Here is a 13,948-nt window from a genome sequence, read left to right as displayed (position 1 = left end):
TTTATCTGAGATGGTTAGTGTTTTGTTTCAGCCAGCAATTACCTTGCTTAGACTGAACTGCCAAATGCTACACCTGTGGTGGGGTGTGGCTCAAACTTCAGTGAGATGCTTAAGCTTTAGTTGTGAGTTGCTTTCAATTTGCCACTTCATAACTGGTTCAAGTGTCACCTACACTCTTGTTCTGAGTTTATGTACATATTTAAGAGCTCCCCTTCTCTAGCATTCTCTTTGGTGGAGTTTCTTCCTCCCTTTCTGGCAGCCTAGATTTCTCCTGGTTTCTGAACAATGATGCCGAGTCTTTCTGTGGTTGTTTTAGTCAGCAGTTCCCAACCTGTTTGGCACCAGGGACAGGTTTCATGGAAGACAATTTTTCCATTGACCAGGGGGTTTGTGGGGGCTGGGGGACAGTTTCGGGATGATTCAAGCATATTACATTTATTGTGCACTTCATTTCTACTATTATTACATTGTAGTACATAATGAAATAATTATACAACTCACCATAATGTAGAATCAGTGGGAGCCCTGAGATTGTTTTACAGCAACTAGATGGTCCCATCTGGGGGTGATGGGAGACAGTGACAGATCATCAGGCATTAGATTCTCATAAGGAGTGCACAGCCTGTATCCCTTTCATGCGTAGTTCACAATAGGGTTTGTGCTCCTATGAGAATGTAATGCTGCCACCGATCTGACAGGAGGTGGAGCTCAGGTGGTAATGCCAGCCATGGGGAGCAGCTGTAAATAAACACAGATGAAGCTTTGCTCCCTTGCCCACTGCTGCTCACCTCCTGCTATGCAGCCTGGTTTCTAACAGGCCACAGCCCAGCACTGGTTCATGCCCTGGTAGTTGGGAACTGCTGGTTTTAGTCATCTCATTGCCATGGCCAATATTGCTTTGGTGTGACTACATCTGCCCCCAGCCTAAAGCTGCACCCAGAGAAAGGGAGAGGCTGTCATTCCCTTGATTCCAGATCTGACTTTCCCCACAAACGACTTGCTTTTTTCAGAGACCCAGGGACTTCTTTGTTTTTGTATTTTGTCCAGTGTAAGGTAAATGGATGTGCTTTGGTCAAGTACAGGCCGAGGTAAACATCCTGCATGACTCAGCAGGATTGGAGTGCAGGTGCACAGTTCCATGCATTATGTAAACACAGCTATGTAGCCATAACACGGGAAGGCTCATTACCTGGCTTGGAGCCACTATTGTTTCTAAAAGGTCTAACTGCCCTGCTGATGCTGTGCATATGGCATGCCCAGAGAAAGAAAGAGAGCCAGAGTGGTCTCTGCAAATGTGTTAGTTTTGCAGTTGAACACGGGGGAGCCAGGACACAAGTTGGGCTTGTGCCCAGAGAGACAGTGAAGTTGCTGACTCTGTAAGGGAGAGCCGGTTGCCTGAAGGCAGGCAGCGGGGAGCCAGAAACCAGCTTGGGCTGAGAGGGAGAGAGTGAAGCTGCTGACCCTGTAAGGGAGAGCTGGCCATGCAGCTGTGAGTGGGAGCGGCAGGAGCCACAGAAGCTGCTGAGAAGGGCACAGCTGGAGCAAGCAGCTGAGATAAAGGTGGACAATGTAAGTAAGCTGCTGATGAGACAGACAGTGTGAGAGAGCTTCTGAGTAAAGCCATGTGTCATCTACCTGTCATTTCTTGAGTGTTCTTCCAGCTCCCTACCCCCAACCACTCACTCCCCTCGGACCTCAGCTGGGGCTCGAACCTGACATCCAGAGTTTCTATATGTCATCTGTGGGAGAATTATACTGTCAGAGGATCACTGTTGTGTACTGGAAATGAAAACAAAAAGTGGTATTTTAAGACTATAATGCCAGACCCAGGCTTAAAACCCTGTCATTGACTCTCATCACTTGTAGTTTAATTCAGTTTTTATGACCTCTTTTCCTACACTCCAGTCACAACAGATCTCTTTCAGGTCCTTGATCACACCGAATTGTTCCTGCCTCATTTTTTTTTTTTTGGTAATGGTTTTTAAAAATTTTTCTTTCTTCTTGGAATGATCTTTCTTTATATCACTGAATTTGTTAAGGATTGAGTCTTTTTCTTTTCAGTTGAGTCTTAGCCTACTATAGCTGTTATCCATTAATTCTGTATTATCCTATTTTTTAAAAAAATAAAGACACATTTATTACATATTTACATTGTTTTATGTTATCAAGAAGTGAAGATCAGTGATAGACTAGAGGACCATCTTTCTAATACTGTATCCCCAGTGCATGGCCCAGTGCCACATTCATGGTAAGGGCTCTGTAAACATGTCTGATGATGTTAATGAGTTGGAGTTCCATACCAGGCTAACGGATAGACCATGTTTTGACGATTCACAGAATAACTCAAGGAATGAAGTTTGCCTTGAAATTCACAGCTCACAGTGGAAGCTAAGTGATTTTTAAAGAGGCAATCTGTAAGATAAATAGGAGTTAGCATTTTCCTTAGCCCTGAGCACTGCCATGGAGTGCCTGTGATCGCCTCTATGGGATAAGGAGTGGGCAAGGTAGTAAAAATCAAGAGAATATAAAATAAGGAGGAAGGGCTGTTCCACATGCCTCCTAGAGATGACCCTTTCTCTTCATTTGGCTGACACATTACCACCACTAGTTTGGCCATTCAAATATCATCTTTGCAGAGAAGTTTTACCTGAGTTCCAAATTAGGTAAAATGCTCTTTCTCCAGCAATCTATAAATACTTCTCCATCTGTATTTGCTATATTGAATTGAAGTTATTTGTGTATTTGTGTCTTTTCCACTAGAATGCAAGCTTTTTCGGGGCAAGACTGTGTCTCACACATCTTTGAATTCCCAACCAGGAGTGGAATGCCTAGCGTAGAGCAGACACTCCACGCCCATCTGTACCCAAATTACCAATCCTTACAGTGGGGTTAGAGTACTAGAGTGTGTCTATTTTTTTCAGATAAAAGATAGCTGAATCCAGAGATAACATAATAATGCTTCTTGACAATTTTTCCTGTTTCATTTGTAAGTAAAAATAAACTGGGCCGGGTGCAGTGGTTCGCGCCTGTAATCCCAGCACTTTGGGAGGCCGAGGTGGGCGGATCACAAGGTCAGAAGATCGAGACCATCCTGGCTAACACGGTGAAACCCCATCTCTACTAAAAACACAAAAAATTAGCTGGGTGCAGTGGCGGGCGCCTGTAGTCCCAGCTACTGGGGAGGCTGAGGCAGGAGAATGGTGTGAACCCAAAGGCGGAGCTTACAGTGAGCCTAGATCGCACCACTGCATTCCAGCCTGGGCGACAGAGCCAGACTCCGTCTATAAATAAATAAATAAATAAATAAATAAATAAATAAACCAAGCTGTACTGGCTAGAGAGCTCCAACTAGTATATGTCACTAACCAGCAGGCAGGAACTCTGACCAGGCATCCAAATAAGATATAATATGCTCAGCCCATCAAAATTTTACTCACAAACTAAATATCATGGACTCACATTTTTACAAACTGGCAGTTCCTCGTTAAGTTAGGTTTTACTTTATTGCCAAAGTCATAATCATAGTTATAACACAAACATATCAGTAAGACTTTAGAATTCAAATAATTGCATATAATGAGATTGAGAAGTATTATGCTGGCTGTTTATGACATCATATATCAAATAATCTTTAGAGATATATAACAATTTTAAAATTCATCTACTCATGAGAAAACCAAACATACATGAGCTATTAAGTGACTGGACAGAAAGTTGTATTCTCTGGCAGTAAATCTATATCAATGTATGGAATACTTGGCTGGGTATGGTAGCTCATGTCTGTAATCCCAGGACTTTGGGAAATCAAGGCAGGAGGACTGTTTGAGATCAGGAGTTTGAGACCAGCAACATAGCAAGACCAATGTCTATTTATATTTAAAATATTTTTTAAATTATGTATATATATATACACACACACACACACACACACACACACACACACACATAGAGACAGAAGATGGTTCCTAGAGTTTTACAAGCTCAAATTTTAAATGATTACTAGTTAATATTCATAACTAATAATAATAAATACTAGTTATTATCAAATAATCTATTTTTAAAAAAGAAATTAGAACAATATATTACACAAAATAAAATTCCACAAATTCATTACATTATCCAGGAAAACTTACTCCATGTATGACCAATGAGAAATTAAAATCTTTACTGAGCATTCTACCAATGAAGCAACACTGTTCTACAACTCTGAGTTTTGATCATGAATCGTTTGTATTACTATAAAATACCTAGCTGTGTTTTGATGTTATCATGAAAGATATATTTAGCGTCATTTTGGGGTTATATTTTACATTCTTTTAATTCTTAGGAAATTGATATTTTATTCCTAATATTTATGCCTTATCTCTACACATCAGCATATTCGATGATCATTTTCTTGTTAAGAAGCTTACAAAACAGCAAATGCCATATACATTAACAATATCATTAGCACTGTTAAAGGCAGCCCCCTAATTTTTATCTAGTAAATATTGTTCACAGTTTACGCCAAGTAACAAATGCATAATTAACCTCAATAGAGAGAAAATACCTACTCAGCACCTTAGAAAAGGATTTGGTGGAGTTATGAGTCATCTCATTTTGCAAAGTAGCAATAAAAATGAGTCTTTGGTTTTGCACAGAGGTAGCACTGGCATTTACAACAGATAATTAAAGGAGAAAAATAACTTTTGCATTTTATCAGAAAAGGGCATTTTTCCCAAGCCATTAATTTTTGCCACTGCAGATTTCATCTATCAAAGAAATATCTCCACAAGTCTTCAAGGGCCCAGTTATTCCCCAGGGACTCCCAGGACTGTGGCTTACCTTATGAAAGTTTCTGAAATAAGCTGCCTTTTCATCTGGAAATTTTTCTAACCTTCTGGGTCCTTTGCTAGAAGCCTTCTTGAAAACCAGCCAGCATCGTCTGAAAATCTGAAAGCAAATAAAGGAATCCCATTATCCATATTTTTACATGAGTTTATGACATTAGGAGTTTATTCAATTAATCAATTTTTTAAGTGTACTTCACAGAGAGGAACTGTTTTTGATTGGCAAACATGTTCTTAATTAAGATTACAGTATTTTTAAATATGATATTTCATGTAAAATAATTTTTTGTGAAAAGATTTTGTTTTGAGGTTTTCACTGTACTGGCTGATTTTAGTAGTCTTTAATATAACTAAATCATCTGGATGTCAATACCATATAAATTATTATCACCATCCTAGTGACAGACAATTCTCCATCTTCCATGCTAGTGCAATGGCAGGTTAACAAAGTTAAGTGAAGCACTTACATAATATTCAATTTTCTATCTTTGAAAAAAATCACATTTGAAAATTTACTTATCTTGTAGAATTTTAGATTTTTAAAAATAGATGTTCATTAGTAATTTTGAAAGCAGCAAGAAATATATTTTTATTATGAACACATCTGTCTCACACTTTTGAACTTTTGTAATAGGAAGTATTTATTAAATACTTACGTGCAATAAATTAAAATTTATATACATATTTAATACTCATAGTGAAATGAGATTAATGTAAAATAGGCATTACTTTCATTTCAAGATAAAGTTTGTGCCAATGTCAGGATTTCAACACACACATCTGAATCTTTTTTTTTTTTTTTATATTTAAGTTTTAGGGTATATGCACACAATGGGCAGGTTTGTTACATATGTATACATGTGCCATGTTGGTGTGCTGCACCCATTAACTCGTCATTTAACCTTAGGTGTATCTCCTAATGCTATCCCTCCCCCCTCCCCCTACCCGAAAACAGGCTCCGGTGTGTGATGTTCCCCTTCCTGTGTCCATGTGTTCTCATTGTTCAATTCCCACCTATGAGTGAGAACATGCGGTGTTTGGTTTTTTGTCCTTGTGATAGTTTGCTGAGAATCATGATTTCCAGCTTCATCCATGTCCCTGCAAAGGACATGAACTCATCATTTTTTATGGCTGCATAGTATTCCATGGTGTATATGTGCCATATTTTCTTCATCCAGTCTATCATTGTTGGACATTTGGGTTGGTTCCAAGTCTTTGCTATTGTGAATAGTGCTGCAATAAACATACGTGTGCATGTGTCTTTATAGCAGCATGATTTATACTCTTTTGGGTATATACCCAGCAATGGGATGGCTGGGTCAAATGGCAGTTCTAGTTCTAGATCCCTGAGGAATCGCCACACTGACTTCCACAATGGTTGAACTAGTTTACAGTCCCACCAACAGTGTAAAAGTGTTCCTATTTCTCCACATCCTCTCCAGCACCTGTTGTTTCCTGACTTTTTAATGATCGCCATTCTAACTGGTGTGAGATGGTATCTCATTGTGGTTTTGATTTGCATTTTTCTGATGGCCAGTGATGATGAGCATCTTTTCATGTGTCTTTTGGCTGCATAAATGTCTTCTTTTGAGAAGTGTCTGTTCATATCCTTCGCCCACTTTTTGATGGGGTGGTTTGTTTTTTTCTTGCAAATTTGTTGGAGTTCATTGTAGATTCTGGATATTAGCCCTTTGTCAGATAAGTAGATTTCAAAAATTTTCTCCTATTCTGTAGGTTGCCTGTTCACTCTGATGGTAGTTTCTTTTGCTGTGCAGAAGCTCTTTAGTTTAATTAGATCCCATTTGTCAATTTTGGCTTTTGTTGCCATTGCTTTTGGTGTTTTAGACATGAAGTCCTTGCCCATGCCTATGTCCTGAATGGTATTACCTAGGTTTTCTTCTAGGGTTTTTATGGTTTTAGGTCTGACATTTAAGTCTTTAATCCATCTTGAATTAATTTTTGTATAAGGTGTAAGGAAGGGATCCAGTTTCAGCTTTCTACATATGGCTAGCCAGTTTTCCCAGCACCATTTAGTAAATAGGGAATGCTTTCCTCGTTGCTTGTTTTTGTCAAGTAAAAAGAGTCTGCATTGCCAAGGCAATCCTAAGCCAAAAGAACAAAACTGGAGGCATCATGCTACCTGCCTTCAAACTATACTACAAGGCTACAGTAACCAAAACAGCATGGTACTGGCACTAAAACAGAGATATAGACCAATGGAACAGAACAGAGCCCTCAGAAATAATGCCACATATCTACAACTATCTGATCTTTGACAAACCTGACACGTCTGAATCTTAAGCTTTGATTGAAAAAAACCCAGACTACTAATTACACTAACACAAACCATAATTTCTGAACCTTGCCTTTATTTTATAGGACTGATTAATATTAGACCTGTAGATTGTTCATTATCTACTTTCCACCATATCACACTCCCTCAACAGGTATGTTTAAAGACAAGGTAATAAAATGAATCTTTCTTTCCAATAATTGAAGAAGTCTAAAAATGCAAATTGGCCACAACTTTTAAATTTAAAAATCTGGTGTATTCTTTGCTGGTGGATAATTTCTTTATGCCCATGAGGAAATCAATAGAAGGAAACTTCTGAAATCTAGATCACAATGTTTCTCTTCTATGTCTTCATTTAAATTGCAAAGTTGTCATTTTTTTTTTACAAATATAGCCTAGATAATATAATTCCTTTGAAGTGTGCATTGCTTATTATTCACTAGAAGACAGTCTTTTCCATGTTAAAAGGCATTCTTGCAACAATCACATAAAGGCCTCTCATTATAAAAGTAGAACAACCAAGCATATCCATAAGTTGATTTTACTCTTTCTTTCTTACATCCTTTTTAGGAGCCTTGAAAAGCATGTGCAGGATAACCCTGAACTTCCTACACACATGAACATGCCTCTCCTCTGCATGGATCAGATGCACCTTCCCTAACAAACACTGCCTAACCATGAACCTGAAAATTATGAACTATATTACTCCTTTAGAGCTCCTGGTGTTCTTTCTACATACAGCTCCTGTATTTCACACATAATGTTGTAATTATGTGCTTATTTGGCCCCTTACTTATCCACACTCCCAAAGTGAAATGTATTTAAAAAAACAGATGATTAGAATATGATCAGCATATGGTTTGTTTACCTTTAATTAACTTAATTCTACATAGGTTTATTTAGTGCTGTAGAATTCTGCTTTTGAACTTAAATGAAGTAATTACATTTCAAGTGGTAAGAGATTTTGGAAATGCAAACATCAAGAAGAGACAGTTTGATATAGTGGAAACTTAATAGAGCTCTGGAATCAGACAGACATAGGTTTACATTATGGCTATGCCACTTACTAGCTGTGCAAGCTTACACAAATTACTTAGTGTCTTAGCTGATAAAGAAGGGTACCTCAAGAAACAGACGGAGGATTTACCAAGATGGGCTTATGTTCTAATACACAGAATACTCTCCACAAGGCTCAGCCATTTCTCAAGCGCCTTTTTCTTATAGAGTAGGTACAATTTTCTGCACATGACAAAGCCATATGAAGGGACACTTTTTTCCTAATGATATACAATTCTAATAAATATTCAGCTCCAGAATATTCAGATGCAAATATTTTGCAACCAGAAAAATTAGAGCACCATATAATTTTTTTAAATAGAAAGCATATTAATCATCTCCCAAGTACAGACTGTGAAACTACAAATATTGGACTTGGAATTCCAGCTCAGCCCTTGCTGGAGCCAGATAACTTTGGGCAAGGCATTTATCTCTCTGAGCTTGTGTCCTTAAATTAGCTATGGACAATTAAGTGTTAAGTGTTAAAAAATTAAGTATGTAAAGCTCATGCCGCAGTGCATAGAAGGTAGTCAATAAACACAGGGTATTTTAATTCAAAATGGATAAAATGCTCTTAGCAACAGATCTTGTTCAGCGCATCTATAACCATTATGGGTATTTACATGTACTTTACAAATTATTGCTTGCATCAGTATAGTTTTTAAGTTTTCAAATGATTTTCATAATTACGAGAATTATGTTATATATAGTATCAATAAACAAAACCATTTATTCCATTGAATACACATATGAGTTCCTACTATATTTCACAGTAGTTTGGAATATTTGTTAAGCAATATAACTATTTATAGTGACATTCACTAATACATGACTGAAAGGAAAAGAAAAAAAATCAGCATCAGATTTGGTTTTCCTAAAATTACTCTCTTCACCATATAGCATGAAATAATTTTTGGGCAGGATAAATCATTTCGCTCAGTCTTTAGTACAATTCACACTTTAGTATTAGAATTCAGGATATGATATTGTAATGCCTAAAAACAGTTTTTTAGTCACAACAATTTAATTTTTAGTGCACGTTCTGCTATTCATTAAACACTTTCACTTGCAGAAGTTAAATTAAGATCGATATACCTCATGAAGATGCTCTTTGAGGATTACAAGACATAGCCTGAAGAAAGCATCTGGCATGTGAATTTGAAAAGTAATCCACAAACTCTTACCTGAAACTCTTGGGTTTCTGATATTGCCATGACTGAACTGCATCCCACAGAATTCATCTACTGATGCCCTAACTCCCAAGGTGCTAGTATTTGGAGATGGGGCCTTTGGGAAGTAAGGAGGGTTACATGGGGTCATGAGGGTTGGGCCTTGATAATGAAATTAGTGCTCTTACAAGAAGACATAGAAGACAACTTGCTTTCTCTCTCTCTCTCTCTGCTTACTCACAAGGAAGAGGTCACATGAGCACACAGTGAGAATGTGGCCATGTGCAAGCCAAGAAGAAATCCTTCACCAGAACCCAATGGGGCTGGCACCCTCATCTCAAACTTGCAAACTCCAGAACTGTGAAAAAATAAATTTCTGTGGTTCAAGCCACTAGCTATATGAAATTTTGTTACAGAAGCTGGAACTGACTAAGATACTTTTAGATACATATTTTTAAAACTAGCAGTGATGGTAGGATAGTGCTGGATGTGGTAGTTGTCAGAGTAATAATATTGGGGAAGTAAAAAACAGTTACATGAATCTAAGATTTGAGAGACTGCTAACAGAAAAAGATATCTGCAAAGTGGGATGTATAGAGATTATCAATATTTTATCTTTTAGCTATTCATTAATGGATTTGGAGTCTTAACTGAGGAGTAAAATTGAGACTCAAATCCCTAGTAATATAGTTGTTGTCTTTTTGTACAGAGCAATGCTTTCCCCTGTACTCTCTGTCACTTGGTTACTCATAGCTTGGGAACAATCATGATGTTAAATGAAACCTTATAATATTCGTGGAAATATGTAAATACACATACTTGCTGACTGTAATTCCCCATCTGATGTTACTGTAGTTATTTTCTATTAACGAGTGAGTTAAACATGAGCCAGAAGGCATATTTCTATGTAGGCACTCAATATTGTTTTAAAATAAACCTAATAATAGATAATAAGGAAAAAATAGATTTAATATTTTTGACAGCGTCTTATCTCTTTGCTATTACATTAAGAAAGGCAATCACGCAGAGATAAGACTGATTTTTAAAGATTCTATGTAATAGACTGTTTACCAAGTTGAAGCCCTTAAGTTATTATTTTTTTTCAATCTTGGAATAAGTTTAGGTTTATGAACAGTTGCAAAAATGGTGGAGTTCCTGTATACTCTATACAGCTTCCTCTGATAGCATCCTATATAACAATGGTACATTTTCAAAATGAATGCACTAATATTGGTCAAATACTATTAACTAAACTAAAGATTCTGCTCAGATTTTGTCAGATTTTTCTCGTCCTGTTCTGTTTCAAGATCTGACACAGGATACCAAGTTGCATGTAGTTGTTCTGTCTCCTTAGTCTCCTCTGATATGTGACACTTTGTTTTTCGTGACCTAAACAGTTTGGAAGTCTAATGGTTAGGTATATTGTACGACGTCCTTCATTTCTGTTTGTCTTAATTAAGTTATGTTTGATATTTTAAAAGTCTAATAAACATCTCATCAAATAATGAAAGCATATAATTTATTAGGAAATATGAATTCACCATGGCTATGGACTAGTTATATTTTGATCAGATCTCTGGCTGAATTTTAAACTTAAAGTAGCAAAAAAAAATCATTTAATAAATGCAGAGTTCCATCTTCTACCCCTCTTTGGACACGGTTTTTCAAAGTATTTTGCTTTTTAATAGGAGTAAAATAAAAAGGGCACCGGAGTGGAGAATTTGCAAGTGTCATTCTGTGTCAATGTAAAATCAAATTAAGCATGAGTCAGCACACTAAAAGCCACCTCCGTACCAGAAGTATAAAATAAGCAGAAGTACAAGGAGATCACCTTTTCTGTACTCTTCGTCAAACCAGATTTTATTAGTGCATTAGGATCTGCTTTAGGCCCTGTAACTGATGCCTTATGTGAGAGTGTTGGAGAAATTCCAGGACTGAACAGCAGAAATGACTGCCTGAGACCAGGAAATCACTCCTTGGAGAAAAAAGAATAATAAAGGAATAGGTTTTATTTTGCTTGTAAATGAAAGATACACATTCTTTGAGTACATGAAAGAGCACCACATAAATGAAATAAATGCAGTACCTTATTTTTATTTGCCTCCCATGAGAATGGGACATAAATTAATGACCTCCATTAGCAGTAGGTGGGAAGAGATGGGGCAGTCTCTTCAGGTACTACTTGGCTTTCAAGGGCATCTCAAGGTACAGAGACCACTGGCTGGTTAACAACAGAACCTATTGCTTACAAGAAAATGTACCTTCCCAGTTCCTGTCTTACGGCAGATGACATTCCCTCCCCATCATTTCAGGATGCTGTACCACTTTATCCTGGGGGATTAACTGATTTCACTTTCTCATTCAAAACTATCTCCTAAACATGCCAGTTATTTCATCAAACAGGCTCCTAGGTGCCCCTCTGATTCTCATATAGAAAATTCCATGTTGTTGCTAGGACTCCAGGAATTCCCAGGATCACAGCTGGTCCACACCCTCAGCTTTCCACTGTGTTAACCAGCCAGCCAGCATGCCATCATTAAATACCTTCTTAATCCCCTTCCATCTGATGAAAACCATTTTACCGCATAGCAATCTCTTTTCCTTAGTTCTTTCTCCTTTTCAAGGTGATTTTACACAAAGGATATCCTGTTTCCATTTAAGACTCACTGTGAAGTAGGTGGCAGATTTCTTGGCTTCAGTTCATAGCCGTAATTACGTTATTTAGCTAGGACTCATTCACAAGCTCTGCCTTAACCAGAAGTTGGATTTAATGGGCCTGTTTTATCACAAGCTGTTGACCCAATGAACTCTGCACTTCAAGTAGGATTTTGATTAGAAACTCAGAAGAATTTTCAGTTACAGAAGTTGTCAAACCTGACAGTCAATTGCTCTAAAGGGGGTGTTAGAAAGTTTGTTCCTTGAGATTTAAAAAATTATATAACGAAGTGTCGTAGCTGGAGTGGCTAAGTTTGTGTTCCGTTCTGAAAGCAAGATACCATGTGAATGACATCTTGGGGAATAAGATTTATTATTAATTTATAACTGTGTATCAGACAAACACATCAAGACAACAAATGAATAAACAAATCAGCAAAGCCCATCCAGAAGAGTTATTTACAGGTTTATGCTATGAGTAATTTCAGTTACTTGGTCTTAAGTGTTTGCCCTTTGACAAAACGTATGTAGTACTATTGAAAGACACACACTTGATTTGTGTAAAAAAGTAGTCAGTGCACAGGATTCACTTTAATGCACTGATGAGTTTAGCTTTAGCTATCTTTTCAATAGAGAAATGAGTTTTGCTCTATCTTAATACTAGCTTATATTTAATGGCTGTTAAATAGATAGGTAGATCCATAGATAGGTACACAGATAAATATAATGCTACAATTCCTCTTATTCATTCATTCATTTATTCAAAAAGTACTTGAGAGTTTTACATTCTCTGGATAGAGTAATAAAAAAGAATTTAAACGAATAAAATAATAACAACAAAAACCAAGTTTCTGCCCTTATGGAAACAAAGTTCTGGCTGCATGAAACTACCATTTCAATATGGTAGATGGGTGGACAGCAAACAAATAAGCACATTTGTAAATAGCTTTTTTTATTTTAATTTTTTTTTGCTATGTGCTATGGAGAGAATTATGCACAAGGATGGAGAAGGGAACATTGGGTGTGGTGAGGAAAGGCTCAACCCCCAGGGAGATTTTTAGGAGCAGCATTAGAGAACATGAAAGAATGAGTGATGCAGACATCTGAGGAAAGAGCATTTCAGCCAGAGAGAATTGCACACATAAATACCCTGATGTGGGAGCTTCTGAACTGCTTCAAGAGCTGCAAGGGGCCAGTGTGGAGGGCAGGGAATCAGAACAAGGTGGCTGGAGTTGAGAGAGACAGGGACAAGCCAGGTCAGGAAGGGATCTTGGCTTTTACTCTCTGATGCCATTAAAAGCTCTAAGCAGTGAGAGAACACAATAGAACTTAAATCTTAACAAAAAGAAACTGATGTAACCATATTAATATCAAAGTCTACTTCAAAGCAAAATGTATTATTAGAGATGGAGACACTTTGGAATGATCAGAGGTTAATTCAGCAGAATGTGTAAACTTTTCTGAATTTATATGCATTCATGAATGTAGCCTCAGAATTGTAAATCAGAGTTGACAAAAACCGACAAGGCCACAATAACGTGTTTTGTTTGTTTGTTTGTTTGTTTGTTTAAAATGTCAGTATCTGCTAACAAATCAGGAAGGATACACAGTATCTGAGCAAAAATATTTATCAAATTGATTAAATAGACCTCTGCAGAATGCAGTACCCAATGAATGCATAATATGAATTATTTTCAAGCTCACACGGAACATGAGAGAAACTGATTATATATTTGGTTACAAACCAGAAAATTCAAAGGATTCAAATAAGATTGACTAACAAGATGGGAAGACTTGCTAAATAGAATACCAAGACCAATTAGAAGACACAGTAATTAAGACACCGTAGAATCAGACAAATACAAATAGATCAGGAACAGAGCCATCAATAAACACATATATGGATATTTGATTTATGACAAAAGGAGCACTTCAAAGCAATGGAA

The 13,948-nt window shown here is 37.1% G+C and overlaps 1 protein-coding gene across 2 annotated transcripts in view; it reads right to left on the bottom strand.

Moving 5' to 3' along the window:
* The window catches only part of DOK6 (docking protein 6), a 441,226-nt gene that overhangs the window by 277,294 nt on the left and 149,984 nt on the right, over positions 1-13,948 (bottom strand). For both annotated transcript variants that reach the window (XM_512169.8, XM_024350936.3), the window contains exon 2: positions 4,825-4,932. In XM_512169.8, coding sequence (XP_512169.2) covers positions 4,825-4,932 — 108 coding nt within the window. The remainder of the gene's footprint in view (positions 1-4,824; positions 4,933-13,948) is intronic.

This window comes from Pan troglodytes, chromosome 17 (assembly GCF_028858775.2).
Source record: "Pan troglodytes isolate AG18354 chromosome 17, NHGRI_mPanTro3-v2.0_pri, whole genome shotgun sequence".
NCBI classification, from domain to species: Eukaryota; Metazoa; Chordata; class Mammalia; order Primates; family Hominidae; genus Pan; species Pan troglodytes.
Note: the sequence above shows the minus strand (reverse complement) of the source record. Positions and strands in the feature narration are given on the sequence as shown.